This window comes from Bos taurus, chromosome 18 (assembly GCF_002263795.3).
Source record: "Bos taurus isolate L1 Dominette 01449 registration number 42190680 breed Hereford chromosome 18, ARS-UCD2.0, whole genome shotgun sequence".
NCBI classification, from domain to species: domain Eukaryota; kingdom Metazoa; phylum Chordata; class Mammalia; order Artiodactyla; family Bovidae; genus Bos; species Bos taurus.
Genome location: NC_037345.1, coordinates 26,253,911 through 26,276,240, shown reverse-complemented (window position 1 = coordinate 26,276,240; position 22,330 = coordinate 26,253,911). Strand labels below are relative to the sequence as shown.

At 51.0% G+C, this 22,330-nt stretch overlaps 1 protein-coding gene and 1 non-coding gene across 7 annotated transcripts in view; both read right to left on the bottom strand.

Annotated features, from left to right (window-relative positions):
• The window catches only part of NDRG4 (NDRG family member 4), a 42,997-nt gene extending 22,172 nt beyond the window's left edge, over positions 1-20,825 (bottom strand). For 3 of the 6 annotated variants that reach the window (XM_005218582.5, XM_005218583.5, XM_010814476.4), the window contains exons 1-2: positions 19,763-20,537; positions 1,204-1,298 (exon numbers count right to left, since the gene is read on the bottom strand). In XM_005218582.5, coding sequence (XP_005218639.1) covers positions 1,204-1,298; positions 19,763-19,799 — 132 coding nt within the window. In that variant the 5' untranslated portion in view covers positions 19,800-20,537. Of the gene's footprint in view, positions 1-1,203; positions 1,299-19,762; positions 20,538-20,788 lie in introns of those variants that run through there. The other 3 variants (XM_024978206.2, XM_010814477.4, XM_010814478.4) reach the window with 2 other exon arrangements.
• Positions 13,639-13,711, bottom strand: TRNAG-CCC (transfer RNA glycine (anticodon CCC)). The gene has a single exon. It is a non-coding gene; the product is annotated as a tRNA-Gly (tRNA).
• Positions 20,826-22,330: the final 1,505 nt, after the last annotated feature.

The window sequence follows — 22,330 nt, the reverse complement described above, 5'->3', positions numbered from 1 at the left end:
GGACAGAAGAACCTGGAGGGCTCCAGTCCATAGAGTTAGACACGACTGAGTGACTGAGCTTGCACCCAGGCATGGGGGGAGGGAGAGAGACTCAAGGGGGAGGGAGGGAGGGAATACATGTATATTTATGGCCCATTCATGTTGTATGGCAGAAACCAACCCAACATTGTAAAGCAAGTATCCTCCAATTAAAAATAAAATTTTAAAAATGTGCCCTTCTCTGGACCAGGACTGCCAACCTCATGTGGCTGGCCCCCTGGGCCCTGCACAGCCACTCTGACCCCACATGCGGTGCTCAGCAGCTCTGGGGCTCACCTTCTGGAGGGAGGCTGTGGGAGGTGGGGGCAGGGCAGAAAGGGGGTGTGCTGAGCACCCGGGGACTGGGTTCCCGGCTTTCCCATCTGTGAAGTGAGGGAGCCTGGCAGCATAACCAGCAGACAGCTGCGGCTGTGTTGCCCCAGAATTCCACGAGCAGTGGACCCCCAGGTTTTCCTTGCAAGGAGGGAAAGGGAAGCCATGCTGGAAGTGACCATTACTAGAAAGTGTGGGCAGAATTAATTCTGGAATCTGATGTCTGGGGTCCTGATGAGGGCCCTTTCAGGTAAAATAACAATCTCCAATGCCTTGGGCCCACTGCTCCTTGGGGCTCTGCTGGTAATACCTGCCCACCTATCTCAAAGGCTTGTGAGGAAAAACGAGAAGCTGCAGACCTGAAAGGGTTGAGTGAGGGGGGAAGTGTGGTTCTGCTGCTGGAGGCAGCCCTGGCCAGCGGGGACCCTGTTGGGGTCCAAAGGCTGCTCAGAACCTCACTCCCTGATAACTGTGTGACCCTGGCCAAGTGAGTTAACCTTTCTGTGCCTCAGTTCTCTCATCACTGAAATGAGAATAACTCTTCTAAAGAGCCTCCCTGCCTCAAAGACAGCCAAAGCCCCAGCGAGGCTGGCTGGATGTTAGTTGCGTGGGCGCTCAGCCCGCGCGGAACTCTCTCCCGGCAGGGACAAGGCTTCCCAGGTTGGCCTGAGGATTCCTGGCCCTTGGCTCGCGTCGCGGTTCGGAGGGTCAGCTCCTTGCCATCTGCCAGACTAGAAGGATGGACGGTCAGCTGCTTGCCATCCGTCAGACCAGAGAAAAGGCGCGCAGTTTCCTTCTTAGCCACGAGGTGGCGCCCTCCGCCCCCAGGACCGCGAAGGCGCGACTACTCACCAGCTCCGCGGCGTCCTGGCCCCGGAGCAGTGGTTTCTCCTCGGGGAATCGCAGCTCCTGCAGGCCGGCCATGGTCACGTCGTGCAGCAGGAGCCCTGTGAAGAGAGGGCGAGGACGCGGGGTTAGGGCCTGGTGCGGCGGGGACGTCTCAGCCCGGCGGAGAGGACAGCGCCACCCCGCACTGGGACAGGGGCATCAGGCACCACCCGCCCGCTCCGCTCCATCCCCGGATCGCGGTCCCCAAGAGCAGGCCCAGCTCAGCGCTTCACCGGGGCAGCAAGGCTCAGGGGAGGTCATTACATTATTTGTTTTTAAAACATGTTCCCCCAAGCCCCCGACGAAAGGAAGAAGGGGCAAAAAAGGAAGAAGGGGCGAAAAGGGAAGAAAAGAAAGGAGGAAGGGAAAGAAGAAAAAAGAAAGGAAAAACAGAGCGACACCATATACCATGACCCTTGAAACAATTTCAAGTGAATTCCATTTATTAAGAAGCAGGGGGATACGTGTGGGGAAGCCCCCGGTGGTCAGAAGTGGACAGTGGGGTCTGGAGGACACGGAACTGAGCTGAGCTCAGTGCTTAGGACAAGCCTGGGTGAGGGGGCCTCTGAGAGAGGAGGGGGCTGGCAGTGTGACACTGAAGGAAGGGGTGCCAGTCACGACACACCACCAGCAGGGAGGGGTGAGACTGTGACCCCTCAACCACAACCAGGCGGAGGGGCCCAGGCCTAATGGCTGCAGGTTCTGGGGAGACTCTGGGCCTCTGAACCCCAGGGGAGGAAGGGTCATCTGTGCACATGTGTGTGTCTGGAGGATCCAGTGTTTGGGGGAAGGCAGACAGAAAGGGTTGCCAAGACCCCACAATCCGTCTAGTCTGGCACCACCATTCTTCGCTGGGACTGTAGGATGGCATAAATAAGAATTCACCAAGAGAAACACTAGGCAGGAATATGAGCTGAGAACTCATAAAAGAATTACAATTAGCCAATAAATACAGGGGGGAATATGAAAGCGTACTAGACATCAAAGATATAGATATATATATATTTTTTGCTAATGGAATTGGCATACTTTGCAGTGCCGGCAAAGATGCACCAAAACGGGCACTTTTCTTACACTGCTTGTGAGTGTATAAATTGATCCATCTTTCTGAAGGGCAGCTTTACAGAACTGAATTAGAATCATTTAAAAGGTTCTTACTCTTGGACTCAGTAGTCCTCTCCCTGGGAGAAATTTCCTAAGGAAACCATATGCTTTCCTTAGGGAAACTAGCATCTAATGATTTATCTCTAAGAAAGCTCACCCCAGTGCCGTTTATAATAGGGGAAAAAAAAAACAAAACTAAACTAAAAGAAGCCAAATGTCCACAAATAGGGAAGACAATAACTTGTAAGATTATTTAATAACGTGAGAAAATGCTTGTGTTGTAATAGATTTTTAAAAAGAAGTTGTAAAACATACAATATTATCAAAATTACGAGAAATATGAATAGTTTCACACACACAGAAAAAAGCCTGGAAGGCTTTTTATAAAGTTAACAGGTATTATCCCAGAATGAAGGACAGAAAACTAGCACCTCGAGTCTGAAATCAGGGAGAAAAAAAAACCATTAAGAAAGACTCCCTGAAGATCATTAACAATTCTTTATTCTGGCAAAGCACTCCAGGGCTCCCAAGGCACTTTCCTGTGTTGTTAGATTTCACGCTGATGGGAAATGTGATGAGATAACCAAAGCTCAGAGAAGTTCCAAGCCCAGATGGGGCCAGGCCTGGAAATTCCTCATCCAGCCCCATGCTGGTGCTGTAACACTGTCTGTCCTGGAAGGACGTTCCCTATTCTTCTTCCCAGCCTCCCTCCCTCCCCTCTCTCCTTCCTTCCCAATTCTGTTATCAATCTATCTTAAAGGTGAAGCCCTCAGACTTTCCTTTCTGCCCTGAAAGGCTGACCATCCCACTAGCTGGTTGGTTAAGAAGGTGCCCCCCATCCTTGCCCACCCCTGCTCCTTTGGCTTCTCCCTATAGAGGCCCTAGTGACGGGGAGTGGGCACAGTGGTTGCCTGGACCCAAGGACCTCAACTGGAACCCATTTCCTGTGGGCAGTCCTGAGACCAGGTTGCAGCTCCAGACCTCCCCTGGGCTTCCTTCCATCCTGTCAGAAGCAGGAAGCATTGGCCCTCAGAATGCTATCAAGATGGTGCCTTGTGATTGCGTTGTGGTCCCCACCTCAGTCTAGTCTGGGGTTGAGATGCGCTGAGGCTGGGCTGGGAACTGCTGGCCACCCAGGCCTGCTGGAAGGTTAATCCAGCTCTGTGCCGCCACCCCTGGCAGAGCCTGGTCCCCAGCATGAAGAGACCAGGCAGGAAGGCCCCTGCCCGTCTAGGCGCCCAGGTCCCCGCACCTTGTGCCACCCTGGAGCTCTCTGTTCCCAGTGGTTTCCAGGGAAACCGGCTAACACAATGCACATGGGCTGTATTTTTAGAGCGGCGTCCTCTCTCCCCTCCCCCACTTTCTCTTCCATTCTTTCTGATGTGTGCACATTCATCCCTCCATCCGGTGGGGAGCTGAAAGAAGGGCCCCCACCCTGGAAGTCTCTTCCCCATTAGGGAGTCTTTAGCTTCCAGCCTCCCTGAATACCCGACTCAATTAAATGCCTTGGCAGGACTGGAATGGCCCCGCCCTCACCCAGGTCTGTTACGAAACCACCCTGGAGACCCATCCTCCCCAAGGACGGTGCTATTAAAAGGGCTGAGAGTGGGCAGTGCAGGGACAGATGGCCTGTGAGGGAGGGGGTGGTGGGGAAGGGGGCTGCAAAGAGAAACCTCATACTCCAGAGAACCGGGGATGTCTCAGCCCCAGGAAAACAGGGACCGCCCAGGGCCCAGCGGGTGGTGGTGTGGGGCTCCAGAACAGAGGCCACAGCAGGCATTCTTCCCAGGTGGTGGTGGCAGACAAGTTCCTTCCTAAGAGAGTTGTGATTGGGAGGGAAAAAGCAGGGCTTCCCTGGTGGCTCAGTGGTAAAGAATCTGCCTGTCAATACAGGAGACGTGGGTTCAATCCCTGATCCAGGAAGATCCCACATGCCACAGAGCTACTAAACCCATGAGCCACAACTATTGAGCCTGTGCTCTAGAGCCAGCGAGCCACAGCTGCTGAAGCCTGAGCTCTCTAGAGCCCGTGCTCCACGGCAAGAGAAGCCATCGCAATGAGAAGCCCAGGCACTGCCACTGGAGAGTAGCCCCCTGCTCACTGCACTGCCCAGAGCAGCAACAAAGACCCAGCATAGCCAAGAAGTAAATAATTTTCAAAAATTAAAAGAAGGCAGCTAGATAATGTTACAAGAAAATGAGATTCCTATCAAATCAATACATTGTATACCTTAAACTTATTATACAATGTTATATGTCAACTTTGGTATCTCAATAAAGCTGGAAAAAAGCTTTCAGAAAAGAGTGAGGTTCCTATCAAGTCCCACAAGGAAGCCTGAGTCAGGTCTGTACAGAGTCAGGGGGCACAGAGCAGGTGGGGTGGGAGGTGCCCGGGGGGAGGGGGTCTTGGAGCCATAGCGATGGGCCTTTTCACTCTGTCTTTCCCCTCCTCTTAATCCCCAAGTCCCTAAAGGCAACGCAGAGTGTTAGAAACAAATGGGCCTGGGATGAATTCCAGCCCTCAGCTTCTCAGTGGTTAGGTCCGCAGTCCCTGGAATCTCTTCTGTCTCACTCACTGCCTAGCTTTATTTTGAGCAGGCCACTAACAGGATTGCTTATCTGCAAAATGGGAGTGGTAGCCTCCCTTTGCCCACCTCAGAAAGCTTTGAGGTACAACAAAGACAACAGACAGAAATGTGTTTTTGTAATTTATTTTTAGTATTTTTACTATGTACCAGGTGTTCTTTTATTTATTTTTTTAAACTTTTTTTTTCTGTATTGGGTATAGCCAATTAACAATGTTGTGATAATTACAGGTGAACAGCAAAGGGACCCAGCCATACATACACGTGTATCCATTCTCTCCCAAACTCTCCTCCCATCCAGGCTTCCACATAACATTGAGCAGAGTTCCCTGTGCTATACAGTGGGTCCTAGTTGCTTATCCATTTTAAATGTAGCAGTGTATACAGGTCCATCCCAAACTCCCTATCCCTTCCCCACAGTCTTCCCCTTACCCCAGGAACTATAAGTTTATTCTCTAAATCTGTGAGTCTGAGAAACATGCTTTTAAAATAGATTTCTATACCCATTTGGATGGGACAAAAATCACAGGGTTGATTGGGGTCCTCCTAACTTTCTTCTGCCTACTTGGAGGATTTTCTTTTTCTCTTGTCTCCTGTTTAAGGAAAGTCATACCTGCTGGCAGGGAGGCTCTGCTGATGTTTGCAATAAAAGGACAGGAAAGGGGTGAGGGAGAGAAAGCAAGGGCTCTTTGGCTGGGTGACGGAAAGGGGCCCTAGAGCAGAGTGAAGATGGGTGAATTCTTTAAAAGGAATTGCATTTCTTTTCTATTACTTTTGGTTGCTGATTTTGTGCTTCTTTAAATGTGATTCTGTGCTGAGACCTGGCCCATGTGAATGCTCAGACTTAACAGGGTTAAAAATGTAAATGATTACTATGATCGTTCCTGAGGTGTGTAGTTGGTGTGTAATCACTCAGTCATGTCCAGCTGTTTGTGACCCCGTGGACTACTGGAGCCCACCAGGCTCCTCTGTCCATGGGATTTCCCAGGCAAGAATACTGGAGTGGTTTGCCATTTCCTTCTCCAGGGGATCTCCCCGACTTGGGGATTGAACCCGTATCTCCTACATTAGCTAGGTGAGTTCTTTACCACTGAGCCACCTGGGAAGCCCCGAAACTATTCAATAAATGCTTCAATTAAACTGATCAGTGGCAGTTACGCATCCTATGGAATAAAGCCATCGTTGAGTAGAAGCCCAGCTCGGTCAGTAGTATGGGCATCTGGAAATACATGCAGGGATTTGAGCTTGTCTCAGCAACCGGGAGGAGAAGGCAATGGCAACCTACTCCAGTACTCTTGCCTGGCAAATCCCACGGACAGAGGAGCCTGGTAGGCTGCAGTCCATGGGGTTGCCAGGAGGCGGACACGACTGAAGCGACTTAGCAGCAGCAGCAGCAGCAGCAACCGGGGGCACCTACAGTGGTTAGGAGTCAGAGGCAAGGAAGGCTGCCTGGGGATACCGCTGCACAGTGAAGCATCGCTCCCCACCCCAAAACGCCTTGAGCTGCCCCCCTGAGAAACACAAGAGCTGAAGGAGAAGGAAGGCCAGACACTAACAGGGTGAAGTTAGCGTATGCAGGTGAACCAGATCCTGTGGGACAGGGAGAAACCAAACTATAAAAGGGGTAGGACTGTCTTGTTTTTTCAATCATTGGAGGGAGGGGGTCTCTGGCAGGTCATGGTCAGGGTCTTGGTCCAAGGCACCCTGTGGTTGGTGCACTCCTGAAAGTCCTAGTTATGACGTCCCGTTACGAGAAGAGCCTTGAGCAAATGGAACAAGGAGCAGAGCCAGTCTGACCTGGGCAGCTCCACCCTGGGGAAGGGTCTGTGCCACAGATTGAGAACGAGGTCGCTTAGGGCAGGATCAGACTCACGTTCAAGCCTGGGCACCTGATGCCCTTCCATTTACCCACACCACGCCAGCACTGTGGTTTGAAAAGAAGTCCCAGAACTCAGGGACCCAGAACTCAGGAACTTTGCTTCCAGCTGCATTGTGTAGAGGGTTGAGAGCTGTCCGAGTAGCTGGCCCCTCATATCACTCTCACCGTCTGGATGCAGACCTCAGAGGGCTGGGACAGCGCTGGTGGCGGGCCTGGGATGGAGACAGACCTTCCCTCAGCATCCCCATCTCACAGGTGAGGCAAGAACAGGCGCACGGAGGGTGTGACTGGTGCAAGTCCCCTGTGGCGCATCCAGGGAGGAACCCCAGAGCCCGTGCTCTTAAACCCGACTCTAGGGAATCCCCTGGTGGTCCAGTGGCTCAGGACTCAGTGCTCTCACTGCCAGGGCCCCAGGTTCAATTCCTGGTCGGGGCACTTAGATCCCACAGGCTGCACTGTGGCCGACTGCCCACCCCCACACCCCATAAAGAAAAACAAACCCTGCTCTACACAGATTCTGTTTCCCTGGGGTAGATGGCTTAACAGGAGGCTGCAGGGAACATGATCTTGTGTTCTGGCCCAGCCTCCATCTCCTCTCCCATTACAGCCCCCTGCTTTATGCCAAATTTGACCTAGACTATGTCTCCTGCTTCTTCCTTGATTTGGGCCCGTGAATTCCTATCTCTCCACAACCACCGCCACCCTGCCAACACACACACACACACACACACACACACACTCCCACTGTGCTGAAGGCAGCCATATTTGGATGCCGACACTCAGCTAAAGACCCCAGCTGACTCAGTTGGCCCATTATTCCTGCAGGAAGCACGTGCTTCTGTGCATGCTCTTCCCTCTGCCTGAAATGCCTTTCCCCATCACATGCCCACAACAATGACAACAGCAATAATAATGAAAATAAATTGTTAATATTTTCTGACACGATGTGTGTTTGTTGAATGACATGAAATGAATGAATGAATGATTCTTTGTTCAGACTCTAACGTATTAAATGATTGGTAACATTCAGTGTCAATGAGGTTGTGGGGAAAATGCAAATCTCTCTCAATAATTCCGTTTCTAGGTATTTATCCTGAAGAAAAACACTAAGAGGCTCTGCACAGGGGTGCACTCTGCAGCGCTCTTTGGAATAGGAAAAAAAGTGAAAAGAATCATCACAAGGAAAATAAATGTCAGGAGAATGGTTAAACAAACCCTGGCACATCTATACCCCTGAGCATCACACAGCTATTTAAAAAATGAGGCAGGTCCACTCAAACAGATAAGGAAGGCATTCTAAAATACGCAGGTAAGAGAAAAGGGCATGGCACAGAATAATAAGTATAAATAAATAAGCCCATTTATGTGAAAAATACATGCATGGAACAGGTACTTTTATTTGCAAATTAAAAAAGAAAAAATGTCCTCGAATGAATCAGGGTAACTATAACAATGCTCATTTCAGAGGAAGAATATGTATTTGGAAGAGTCTAAAAGGAGACTTTTATTCTACAGAGCTGCTGCTGCTGCTGCTAAGTCGCTTCAGTCATGTCCGACTCTGTGCGACCCCATAGACGGCAGCCCGCCAGGCTCAGCCATCCCTGGGATTCTCTAGGCAAGAACACCTGAGTGGGTTGCCATTTCCTTCTCCAATGCATGAAAGTGAAAGGTGAAAGTGAAGTCGCTCAGTCGTGTCTGACTCTTAGCGGCCCCATGGACTGCAGCCTACCAGGCTCCTCCGTCCATGGGATTTTCCAAGCAAGAGTACTGGAGCGGGGTGCCATTGCCTTCTCCGATTCTACAGAGCAGATCTTATCAAATCTAAGATACCATCAATTAGAGCTGACACTAACATTTTATGAATCAATAGAAAAGAAGGAAAAAAAAAACCCATTATTGATGAAATTAATACTGCCCCCTACATTTTAACTTTTTATTTTGAAATAATTTCAGATTTACAGAAAAATCACAGAAAAAAAAGCACAGAAACTTCCTACATACTCCTCATTCGGCTTCCTCTAGAATGTCACCGTGCTACAGAACCTTAAACAATTAGAGAAACCAGGAAGGAAAATACTGATATAATCCGGTGATACAATCTGTACCGGTCACTGAATTTCACGTTTTCCAGCAGCCTCCGCGTCCAGGATGCCACACTGCCCTTAGTCGCGGCACGGTCCCTCCATTCAGGGACAGTTCCTCAGTCTGTCTTTTATGATGCTGACACCCGAGAAACACTGAGTAGTTAAAATCTGTAGACTGTCCCTCAGTCTGGGTTTGTCTCTCTCTCTTTTTTTTATGATTAGACCGAGGTTTTGTATTTTTCGCAAGAAGACAGCAGAAGAGATGTGCCCTTGTCACTGCGTCATTTCATGGGGTACAAGATGTCAGTCTGTCTCATTACTGGGGAACCTTAAGCTTGATCCCCTGACTCAGGTTCTGCCGGGTTTCTCCAGTGTAAAGTTACTGTTTTTCCCTTTGTAACTAACATGTATCTTGTGGGAAGATCCTTTGAGACTATGCAGACATCTTGTTTCTCATCATACTTTCTGCCCACTAATTTTAACAACTATGGATGAGGCTTGCCTACAGTTATTACAGTGGTATTTGCTTGATGATCGTTTTCTATTTCCATCACCCCTTCTACATTTATTAATCGGATTTCTCCTGGAAGACACAGAGTTGTCTTTTCTTCTCCATTCACTGATTTATTCAATTACTTATTTTATTCTATGGGTTATAATCCATTTCCATTATTATTTTATTGTTCTGATTGCGCCAGATTTGGCCATTGGGAGTTAAGTTGGCTCTTGGGTCCTTTCACCATTCGCTGTCTTTTTTATTTTTTAGTAGCTTCTAATTTACTCCAAACTCATCTTTTATTTTTTCTGCCTCACACACACACTTTTCTCTATCTATGTATGTATCTGTATATCTATTAAAAATCTGGAATTTATACTGACATCTCTAATTCCAATTCAACACCAGTTTATTCTAACTTCCCTCCTTTCATTATTTGTAATTGTTTTTCTTCCACAGTGAGAAACCTGGCTATAATTATCCGCAATATTTTTATTTGCTCATTCCTACTATACACACAAAGTAACTGCAGAACTGTCACTAACATAATGAGTTCCTATCATTCAGAACTTTTGGTAATTAATTTTTTTAAATATTTTATTCTTATAGACTTAGACCCACATCTATTACTCTTATAAGTTCTTTTTTAAAAAAACTGAAGTATAACAATGGAATATTACTCAGCTATTAAAAAGAATGCATTTGAATCAGTGCTAATGAGGTGAACGAAACTGGAGCCTATTATACGGAGTGAGTCAGAAAGGAAAACACCAATACATTATATTAACACATATATGTGGAATTTAGAAAGATGGTAATGATAACCCTATATGTGAGACTGCAAAAGAGACATAGATATAAAGAACAGATTTTTGGACTCGTGGGAGAAGACGAGGGTAGGATGATCTGAGAGAATAGCATTGAAACATGTATATTACCATATGTGAAATAGATCATCAGTCCAAGTTTGATGCATGAAACAGGGCACTCAAAGCTGGTGCACTGGGATGACCCTGAGGGATGGGATGGGGAGCAAGGTCGGAGGGGGATTCAGGATAGGGGACACATATACAACCATGGCTGATTCATGTCAATGTATGGCAAAAACCACTACAATATTATAAAGTAATGAACCTTCAATTAAAATAAACAAATTTTTTAAAAAAATAAAAAAAATTGAAGTATAGTTGCTGTACAATGCTTGTAAATTCTTAAAAAGAAATAGAAGTGAAAACAAAATAGAAGTGAAATAAACTGCATCAGTTCTTCCTAAAACTTCTTCACATTCAGGATCCAATGTTTCTGAATTGCTCTCTCTCTTTTTTTGGCTGCCTGGGTCTTTGTTGCTGCAAGAGGGCTTTCTCTAAGGGGGCTAGTCTCTAGCTGCAGTGCGAGGGTGTCTCATTTCAGCGGCTTCTCTTGTTGTGGAGCACAGGCTCTAGAGTTTGCTGGCTTCAGTAGCTCTGCTGGGTTTAGCTGCTCCACGGCATGTGGAATCTTCCCTGACCAGGGATTGAACCTGCATCCTCTGCATTGGTAAGTGGATTCTTAACCACTAGACCACCAGGGAAGTCCCACTCTGTCTTGAGGTTGTGGCTGGCTATGCTTTTCCATGGAGTCCCAGCTCCTCTGATATCAGGAATGTCGCTGGTACAGCATTTCCCAAGAGGGCTCCACTACCACCTCCAGGATTTCTCACCAGACTACACCTTCTGGTGTACCATGATGGCAAAACAGTGGTCCTGGTGCCCACCTCACCAAGAGAGGATATATGTCAGAGATGTTATGAAAAAAAGGTGCATCTGAGAGTTGCCATAACATAGCTCTTTTATAAAATTTTCTTCCATTGAGGCACAGCACCTATGTGTGAACTCTGTTTCTGTACACAACACGGTTCCAGACATTAAACAAACCTCCAACCTTCAGACCAAGCTGCAGACAGAATGGGAATCCCAATAATATATTCCATGTAAGCAGCTTGTGTATGGAGCCAGGAAAAAGTCCACCGCGACAGAGACTGTTAATTGTCCCCCAGTATCTGTTCTCCCCTTGATACTCTTAATACTAGATCCCCAAATTTTAGATGAGTAGGTAGACAAGGGAATAAAGCCTATTTATGACAACAATCAGCCAGTTAGATGTAAGTGGAACCATGTGACTTTGGGATAGTGGTCTTAAAGGGAGGAGACATGCCATTCTTCAGCCCTTCCTTCTTTTTGCTGACTGGAATACAGATGTGATGGTGGGAACTTGAACAGCCATTTTGGACCCTGAGGCTGGATACTAAAGGTGGTAGAGTACCACTATAGATAGCGTCTAAGTTCCTGAGAATCATGAAGCCATGGTTCTGGATGGCCTAGCTCTAGACTCTGCTTATAAAAGAGGGAAATATCCTTTATCTTCTTTTATCCATATTTTAATTGAGGTATATTTGATTTACAATGTTGTGTTAGTTTCAGGCATTGAGCAATGACTCAGTTATATATATATATTTTATATATTACACATATATTTCAGATTCTTTTCTGTTACAGGTTATTACAAGATATTGAATATGGTTCCCTGTGCTATACAGTAGGTCCTTGTTTATCTATTTTAGAGTAGTGTGTATCTGTTAATCCCAAATTCCTAATTTATCCCTCCTCCCTCTTTCACCTTTGGTAGCCATAAATTTGTTTTCTATGTCTGTGAGTGTATTTCTGTTCTGCTGTTTAATCTATTATTATTATCCTTGGCTTTCTGTCACATACCACCGAAGCTAATTTAAACTTGGGACATTTTTCTTGGAATCCCAGCCTAACATGCTAAAGGAACCCAAAGAAAAGGAACAGGCTGGGCCTGCCTGAGGGGACACAGGGAAATTCTGCAGACCCCTCTTTGCAGCGGGCAGCATTCTCACTTCAGAGAGTAAGCCAGCCCCTTCCAGACCACCCCTCACAGGCTCACAGAAGCTGCATCAACACTGGTAACCATGACCCACATTCAAAAGTTAAAACGCTCTCAGTCTGGCACTTGGGGCCGCAAATTCTCAAGTTTCTTGAACACAGGTGCCTCGATTCACTCCTGTATCTTTGCCTAATTTGGCAAACGTCTGGAAACAAAGATACTGGATGTTTGTGCAAGATTCAAAGCGGGTAACACAAGGCAACAAGTCTCCCCCAGCTCGCAGGTCTGCAGTGTGGTCTGCAGGAAAGAGAGAGCCTGAAGGAGCAGCTTTCTGACTGGGTATTTCTCTCCCAGAAAGCCCCCGTCCCCTCTGAATTGCCTCTTGTATTCCTGTTTTGAGGAACAACACACACCTGGCAGGAAATCACCCACCCCAAGCTGCTCCCAGGGTCTCCCCGCCTCACATACAATGTCTGCAGAAGGGGGCCGCGTGTCAGTGCCGCTCAACCCAGGCCATTTCTTCTCATAGCAGTACCTGGTTGGGGAAATGTCACCCCGCCCCACTCTCAGCCCGCATGGCACCAGAATGATCACACTCTCAGGGCAGCCGAGTGGCTCAGGTCTACATCCTTCATTTATTCACTCATTCATTCAATCGCCAAATACTGACCTACTATGTGCCGGGTACTGTTTCAGGCACCGGAGATAAAAGACCGATGATTACAGACAAGAAGCCCTACATCTGTGGAACTTTCAGGAGAATTCCAATCAACAAATCCAAGTAAATACCCGGTGTGCCAGACATGCCGGTGTGCCAGACATGCCGGGCACACCAGGAAGCAACATCACAGTAGGGGGAGGAGCGTGGGGCTGTGATCTGAAACAGAGTGTAAGAGTGGGCCTCCCCGAGGAGGTGATGAGAGCAAAGGCGTGGAGGAGGTGAGGGAGGGGGCTGTGTGGATGCCTAGGAGAGTGCTCAGGGCAGAGGAAAAGCAAGTGCTAAGGCCGTGAGGCAGGTGTTTGCCTGGTGGCTTCGGGTGGATTCGAGGAAGGCAGCCAGCATGGCTGGAGCAGAGTGAGTCGAGGGGAGCGGGGAGGGAGGGGTAAGGACAAAGAGTGAAGAGTGGAGGAGGCATCAGATCACATTTCATCTAGAAGTTTTGTTAGAAAAACTCTGGCTTTTCCTGAGGTACCTTAGAGGTTTTGGTTTTTAAAAAATTATTTATTTGGCTGCACTGGGTCTTACTTGTGGCAAGTGGGGTCTTTGTTGCAGTATGTGGGATCTTTTTTTTTTTTTTAAGTTGCAGCATGCAGAATCTTCAGTTGCAGCATGTGGGAGCTTTTAGTTGCAGCACATGGGATCTAGTTCCCTGACCAGGGATAGAACCCAGGCCCCCTGCATTGGGAGTGCAGAGTCTTACCCACTGGACCACCAGGGAAGTCTCTGCCTTGGAGGGTTTTGAGCAGCAGGGTGATGTGATAGGATTTCCATGTTAAAGTCTCCCTTCTCCTGCTATGTGTGGAGCAGACCTAGGGCATAAGGGTGGGAGCAGGGAGACCAGTCGCTGCAGTAATCCAGGAAAGAGATGCTGAAGGCCTGGGTGGAGGTGGTGGCTGGGTATGTTCTGAGGGTAGAGCTGGCGGGAGCTGCAGGTGGATCAGATATGGGGAATGAGAGACAGAGAAGAGTCCAAGGTGATCTGGGTTTGTCCTGAGCCACTGGAGGGAAAGAGCTGCTGTTTATGGGCCCAGAAGGCCTTGGGGAAAAGAGGGTGGGGTTGGGGGAAAAGCTCAGGCAGTTGGCTTAGACCCGAGCCAGGGGATGCTGCCAATGGGGTTCTAGAGTCTGCACCTCGGGAGAGAGGTGTGGACTGGACCCATCACCACAGAGACGGGGTCTGAACCCGGAGCTGTCACCTGATGGGCGAGGAGCAGGTGTGCGCTTGGGTGGGACAGGCCAGGATTCTCACTTGCCCAGGACTGGAGCATCACCAGGCACACAGGGCCTATGCTGCTTTCCCCACCCCTGCCCCAACATGAACTGAAAAAACATCTCAGTCCTCAAAGGTATTGGATGTGGGGCTAAAGACGTATGGTCATTTTGGTTGGAGTGTACATGTGTGGTTTGGTGTTTAAAGCACCTGAGGACTGGGACTTCCCTGGTGGTCCACTGGCGAAGGCACTGCACTCCCAATGCAGGGGGCCCAGGCTTGATCCCTGGTCAGGGAACTAGGTTCCACATGCTGCAACTAAGAGTTCACATGCCAGAAGTAAAGATCCCACATACTGCAAACAAGAGCTGTGTGCGCGTGTGCTCAGTCGCTCAGTTGTGTCTGACTCTTCAACTCCATGGACTGTAACCCACCAGGCTCCTTGGTCCATGGGATTTCCCAGGCAAGAATGCCAGAATGGATTGCCATTTCCTCCTCCAGGGGGATCTTCCTGACCCAGGGATCGAACCTGTGTCTCCTACATCTTAACCTGCTGAGCCATCAGGAAAGCCCTTGTAGGAATTAGGATCATAATATATCTGGGGGCCAAAATTCAGCCTAGCACGTGTGTACACACACACACACCCCAGCTGTGTGTTATCCACTTTGCCTACAATGACTTCCTCCTCCCTATACTTATGGAAAGGCAAGTTCAATACCTACCGTGAATGACACTTCCTCCCTAGAGTTTTCCAAGAACATACCCTCTTCACAAAAGCAGACTTCAGACCGCCTTTAGAATCCCCCCAGGAATTCTGGTTTCATCAGACCCCCAGAGCTTCGCACGTTCCCCTATGCATTTGTTAATTTTTCATTTTTTAAAATAGAACTTGAATGTCATGCAATACACATTCACTGAGAAAAGTCAGAAGAGCAAAAAGAAAAAATCACATATGATCCTAGTAACCAGAGGAAACCACTGTTAACATTTTTGCTTATCTCTTTTCACTTCCAGTGCTAATCTGTACATTTAAAAACAAAAAACACTGTTCTGAAACATCTTTTGGACTCTGGAGCCAGATCTCCTGGTTGAAATTTCAGCCAGTTACTTGCCATCTGTGTGACCTTAAGCAAGTTATTTAACTTCTCTGGGCTTTGGTTTCCTCATCTGTCTAAAAGGAGGAAATAACAGCACATATTTCATAGGGTGGTTATGATGATGAGTTAACATATAGAAAGTGCTTTGGACTGTGCCTGGCACACGACAAATGCCATAGAAGTGTGAGCTGTCATCACGTTATTATATGTATATCAGGAGACATCTGTTCAGGTGGGTAAGTGACTTTCGGTAGCCTAATTCGCAGCTGCCTGAGGTTGCCTGGTGTGAGTGTGCTCCTGTTTATTTAGCCTCCCCTACTGTTAGGCGGTTGTCTCCAGTTGTTTTTCTTTCCTTTCTATAAGCAACTACGGGATAACATCCTTGAACAAACACCTCTGAACACATCTTTATTTGTTCCTAAAAATTCAACTGCTGAGTCACAGACCATACATATTTTTGAGCTTTTGATACATCACTGCCATCTTGCCCTTCATAAAGCTGCACCAGTGGAACAGCTTGCCCATCTCCCCACACCCCGTGTAAGGACCTGCTCCCCTCCCCGCTGGTCCAGCAACCCACGTGTCCCTTCACACCTGACTCCAGCACCTGAGTGAAGCAGTGAAGTTTACTAAAATGGATGGGCTAGCAATGAGGATTCAGGGTCTTGGGGGGGTGGTAAATCTATGCCTCAGTTTCCCCCACATATAAATATATGGGTCAGAGTTATAGCTACCCACAATCTAACACTATTTAAATACACATTCCACGCGTTAAAATGATACCAAAATTCCAGACTGAACTGGCCAAAGTTTGGCTTTCTAATCACACATCAAGCATATTTTGAAAGTTTCCAGCGTCTAATACTGACGCTCCCAAGGGACCATTTTTCAGAGCCTTAAATCTGCCATTTTAGAGCTCTGACTCCGAACCCTCCTAGAGACAGACTGCTGGAGAACAAATGCACAAAAACCATCACCTTCCTGCTAGCAAACAGACAAATGTCCCACTTTTCCCATCTCACTAAAGAATAAAAAAAGGCACCAAGAGTCTGTCCTCTGAAGCCGCAGAGAGCTTGTGCGTGGGCAGGACAGAGTCCTGGGTCCTTCTTACCATGCTAACAAGGGAGGGCCTTTGTTCCCATTTTATTGATAAAGAGACGGAGGCTTGGAGAAATTAAGAATATGCTCAGGAGCTGAGAGCAGAGAGGAGACTCTGAAATTCACACCCTCTGATTCTTGAATCCCTGCTCTCCCTGTGCGGGAGCACCCTGGAAGGGCGTCTGGAAACTAGGTGCTGGCCGCCTAAGCATTGTTCGTGGGTGAAGAACCACCTCCTCTTCTTGCTGAAACAAAAAGACAGGCTCAGGCTGCCCATAACAATTCATGGGCATCCTTCCAGCCCCATAAGTAAGGGGGACTAGCTTTCCCTACCTTGTGTCAGAGCTGTGGACGTCAGACCAGCAGGACCCAACCCTAGAAAATCATGTCTCCCCTTCCCAAGTGACGGAGAACCTAAGGCTGAAGCAGAGTCCCCCAGATGCACATCTCAGGAGGCCTGGATTGTGTGGAGAGCCCAGAGGAAGAAAGGAGCTGGAAATTCCCTGAAGAAGGGAGCCGGTGACTGGAGCACAGAGGGAAGGGGAGGAGACCTCAGGACACAGCTTAGGGACAACAGCCCCACCTCTCCCACTCGCTGCCCACCTGCCAGATGCTGCTCTTGACGTTTTACACACAGTCTCACCACTGTGTGGGCGGTGCCACGACGAGCCCATTTCACAGATGAGGAAAGTGAAGGGTAGAGCAGCTGTGAGACTGGCCCGGATGAGCTAGGCAGTTAGAAACGCATAGGATGGCTCAGGGCTCAGGACTCAGGTTTGAAACAAAGCACCACCTCTTCTCAGCCGTATGATGTGAGGCAGAGACTGGCCTCACTGGTAAAATGATCACAATAATAAAATGGGAGAATGTGAAAACTATAAACAGCTCAATAAACATGAGTTGAACAGAGGTTCAGTGAAATAATTTCCTAATGCTGATGTGCGGGCAGGGAGTTGGAGACCTCTATGAAATTATCCTGGAGATGCTGCTGAGCCTGGCTCAGTCAACAATTATTGAGCGCTTGCTGTATGCCACTACGAGAAACCAGCCACAACCTGTGACCTGCTCATCGGCCAATGGAGCAGATAGGTCAAATTTTCACAGATGCATGGAACAGGGATAAAGTGGGTGAAAGCAGATCCAGACTTTCTAGTGGCCAATCAGCCAGGGCAGGTGGATTCTCCATCACAGGGACAGCTAAGACCAAGGAACCCGAGGAGAGATGAAGCCCACGAGGTGCCCACCAGGGGCCAGGCCCCAGCCAGGAGTGTCTCCTGTGCCATTTCAGCAAGCTTCACCCCAGCTTATAGAGGCAGGGGTCAACAGTTTCACCTCTAAGATGAGAAAACTGGAGTCAGAGAGGTTAAGCCACCTGTCTGAGGTCATGCAGCTGGCCTGCAGAGGGGCTGGGATATGAACCCAGATTGGTGGGACCAGGAAGAGGATGGGAGGGAGTTGGAGAAAGAGGGAAAGCTGGAAAAACCACTGGAGCTGGGGCATGCCCTGTCTCCCAGGGCCTGGTGAGAGAAAATGGCAGTGGGACCCAGGACTGAAGACTGACCAAGGGAGCCCTGTTCCAGCCTGGCCAGGGGCACAGAGTCTGTGAGAACTGGGCAAGTCTGTCTAATGAGGGAGGAGGGGCCCTGACCCATATAGCCAGAGGATGAGGGTACACTGTATTGGGACCCCAAAGCCTGGAGCCCCGCCAGAGCCCCCACACATGTCTCCCACCAATATTCCTCCTCCAGGCCCTTCTGGGGCTAAAGGAGAAGGATCCAGGAGTTCTGTCCTGCGTGGGGAGCTCTAAAAACCCACCCACGGGGTGGTGAAAACTTTCCCTCCAGGGGATTAACAAGTCCAGCCACCTGTGCTTCCCTTTGAAGTCAGGAGGACTGGCCTGCCTCAGGTGAGTTCTACAAAGAAAATTGGCAGGGAACTGGCCGGGGGGAGCCGTTGGCTAACTGGGCTCAGAGCTTGCTCTTCTGAGCGCTTGGTTAGTGTTCCCAATGCTCCAGGAACAGCGCCCATCTCCTCTTCTCTACGAGCCTGGCCTGAGCCAAGGAGGACTCACTGTTACTTGAACCCATACCTACAACACCAAACTTTACCTATCCCCTCCCCCGCACTCCATCCCACACACTCCAGCCCTCCAGCCTCTGCTTGGTTCAAGCGTCTCTCATATCCCAAGCCCTCTGCATGTGCTGGTCCCTCCATTCTTCAGCCTGTAGCACTACCTCCTTCTCCATTAATAGAAAATCTGTCTTTTAGGGTGCAGTTCAAATGCTGCCACATGCTCAAATCTCTCCTCTCCCCTCATCTCCCACCTCAGGCTCCAACCTGCTTCCTGAGTGTGTCCCCACACCAAACCCCCTTCCCTGTCCTGTCCTCTGTTCTGCGCTCTGTTCCCATGCACCCGGTGGCAAGGTCCTCCAGGCGAGGGACTGAACCTCCCAGGTACCAGAGGATATTTTCTGGAACCCATGTGTCTTTGCAACACACACTGACTGAGCACCCCAGAGCCGGGCACTTGGGGGCATCTGTACCTCCCTGCTGTTCCCAGCCCCCATCCTCCTGTCTAGGTCTCTGCACCTCTCCCCTGGGGAGACAACAGGAGCCACCAGTAGGGTTAGCCCTTCCTGTCTGGGAGACTGTCTGCACCCTTCAGACCCCTTGCCCCGTCCCCTTCCTCCTCTCCAGAGCAGACCCAGTGTCCTCTTTTGATTCCAGCCACTGTACCCGGGATGTGGTTTCCAGCAGAGTGGCTGGCACTTCTTCAGAGGGGCCCAAGGCTGAAGTTTCCTGGTCATCAGGGTCCAATCTGGCTCCCCACTCTCCTGATCACTGGCCTCTACTCCCAGCGAGTAACTTCTCGCAGGGAGGGCTGCTCAGATTGTCACAAGGAGCCGGAAATCCGAGCCCCCTCCCTCGCCAGCCCCCAAGTCTATTGGAGCCCAGGGAGCTCCTTTCTTGGGGGGAACGGAGCGACACTGATAGAAGGGCAGGGGCTCCAAGCTCCCTTTCTTCTTCTGAAGACCTGACTAGAGCTTGACTCCAGCGGGTCGCTCCCCCGACCACATCCCGGCAGCAAGCGCTCTACCCACCCCGACGCCGGGCCGCGGAGACTCAGAGAGCAAAGCCGGGCAGGGCACCGCCCCAAGTCCTCTCCCGGGGCCCGGCTCCGCACAGGAACCCGCAGCGCACAAGGTAGGAATTAGCTGGTGTCCGCACCCTCTCCTCCTGCGCCAACCCGAGACACCCCAAAGCCCTGGCCGCCGCCACCGCGCCGGGCTCCTGCTCCAACTCGGAAAGTAGCGGGCGGCGAGGCCGCGCCGAGGGGCGGCGGCCGGGAAGGGCCGGCGGTACCTGTCAGCAGCTCGATCTTGTGTCCCAGCACCTTCATCTCGGCGTCCGGCGCTGCCCGGCTCGCGGCTGCGGCGTCGGGGGAGTACGCTCGGCGGAGCCAGGGACAGGAGCGCGGGAGGCGAGGAGGGAAGCGGCAGGAGAGCGAGGAGCGGAGCAGGAGGAGCCGCCGGGAGCCGGGAGCGCTCTCGCCGCCCCCTATGCCGCGCTCCCCCCCTCCAAATAGGTTTAAAAAAATCCACCAATTGCACGACCGCGCACCCCTAAAAGGCGCCCGCCGCCACCTGGTCCGGGTGAACTCCGGGAGGCGGAGAGAGAGCGCGGGGTGGGCGCGGGTGACACTCCGCGAGGCGGCGGGAGGGGGCCCCTCTGCCCGCCGCGCTTACAAAAAGGCCCTGCCGCCCCCGATGTTGCGATCGGGGAGGCGCGGGGGGGCGCGGTGCGGCGGGGCCCTGGCCTTGGCGGAGACGGGGGTGGTCCCCGTGTCGGGCCGGAAAGGCGAAGAGGAAGAGCCCTGGCGGGGTGGAGTGGGGTGGGGAGGAGATGCCGCCCTCCTAGGCGAAGTGTGGCCCGGCGACAAGGCGGCCGGCTCGCGGGTCGGGGTCGCGCGCGGGGGCTGCACCGAGGCAGGGGGGCCAGCCGCGGCTGCAGTGGCCGGGGGGTGGCGGGAGATGGGCCTAGGGGCTCTGCCGACTCACCTAGAGAGACGCGAGCAAGACAGACGCGCAGGCGGGGAGCCAGGCCTCCTCGCCGCCGCCGCCAACGCGCGGGTGCAGGTGCGGGCAACCCGGGGCCCCTCCGCAGAGCCACCGCTGCTGGGGGCGGGGGCCGGGCCGGGGGCGGTGCGCCGCGGGGGGCGTGCCCACGAGGGCGCGGGGAGGGTGGGCGCTTGTCCCGGTGCTGCGCCGGGCCTGGGGGCTGGACCCGGGAGGCGGTTCCTGGGCGCGTGGCTTCCGCCTCCCGCGGCGAGCTAGACGCCGGGACACCCGAACCCAGCGCAGAGCCCGGCTTGATCGGCCTGTTCCTCACCTCCTGCAGGCGCCCGGAGGAAGGGTCCCCGCTGCTCCGAGTGCGCCGGGCGCGGTGGGAGGCCCCGCCCGCCCCGCCCGTCCCCTGGTCGCCGCGCCGCGTCGAGCTCCCGAGGGAGGGAGCGGTCTCTGCCCCAGTCTTTGTTTAGATTCCCCGGGAGCCGGAGGAGACAGCACCCCGCTCCCCCGCCCCGTCGCTGGCTGGGAACCGCCGGGGGACAGTCCTGGGGTGTCTGGAAGAGCCAGGTGCTCAGCGGGGCTTTGGGTCGTCGGCGCCTGTTTGCAGAGCCTGAGGGTTTCCTTGGGGAAACTCATGCAGGAGTAACTCCAGGCACAGGTGTTTGGGGCCCTCAGGTTCCCCCTCCCTACCCCCAGAGCTTCCTCCCCACCCCCCTAACAGAATGTGTCCAAGTCCCTACTCTCCGCCATTCACCCTCCATCATCTGAGCCAGTAGGAACCTGGGGACCCCTTTGGTCCTCACGCTCCCTCTGGTCAGGCCCAGGGACCTTGCTCTCACCTGTTACCCCAAGAGAGGGAGCGCCAGCGTCCCCGGATGGAGTCCTACTGTAGGGAGAAAGGGAGTGGGATGACCTGAGAAAATTTACTTGGGGGAGGCAGTTCAAGTGGAGGGCTCCTGGAGACCAGGGTTCTACCCGGGTTCTGCCACTGACTTTGGGCAGGGCTCTGCCCCTCCTGATTCCAGCCTTTCTGGGGCACAGTGACTGTGTGGGACCAGGTCATCTGGGCAGTCTGGGATGTTTCAGGCTGAGAGGTCAATGGGATTCTTCAAGGTCTCTCCCCCTTCACTGGATCTTTATCTGGACTAGTTTGTAGTCCTAGCTTTCCCTCAACTCCAGCCTTCCGAGGAAGCTACTATGATCTTGAGTTAACCCACTCTCCAATGTTTAGGAAGCTGGTAAGACTGGGTGGCCCTAGATGGGGTGCATATTCCTGCTTGGGGTGCAGTATATAGACTGCAAGCTTGGGTTCTCCTTACAACTCTGGGGCTCACCTTGGGGAAATCCTTGCCTCTCAGTTTCCTCCTTTGCAGAGGGGATGCTGAGGGGAGGTGGTGACAGAGTAAACCTCTACATCCAAAACACCCAGGAAGCCGGTTCTATAGATCCAAGTCTGGAGCTGGTCCTTAAGAGCACAGGCTGGTTCTACAGTTTCCTGGTTGTGTGACTTATCCTCCCCGAGGCTTCATGTCATACTCTATGAAACTGGGATGATGCTGACCTCAGAGGGTGCCTAAGAATTCACTGATGGCATAGAATGCTTTAGTCTAGTGCCAGACTCACAGTTGAAATGCTCAGTAAATAGTCCCTATGATTACTGATGATAAAACTGTAATTATTGTATTAGAGATTCTTTCAGGCTTTTCTGAATTCTACCCTTTCCAATAATTTCAGAGCTAGTCACTGAACAAAACTGATTGCTGTTGGTCTAGTAACATAATTCACGAGGCCTAGCCTGTTCTAAATTCCCTGGCAAATTCCCGAGGGAAACAGGCCCCGGGAGGATGTAAAAGACTGCCTGATA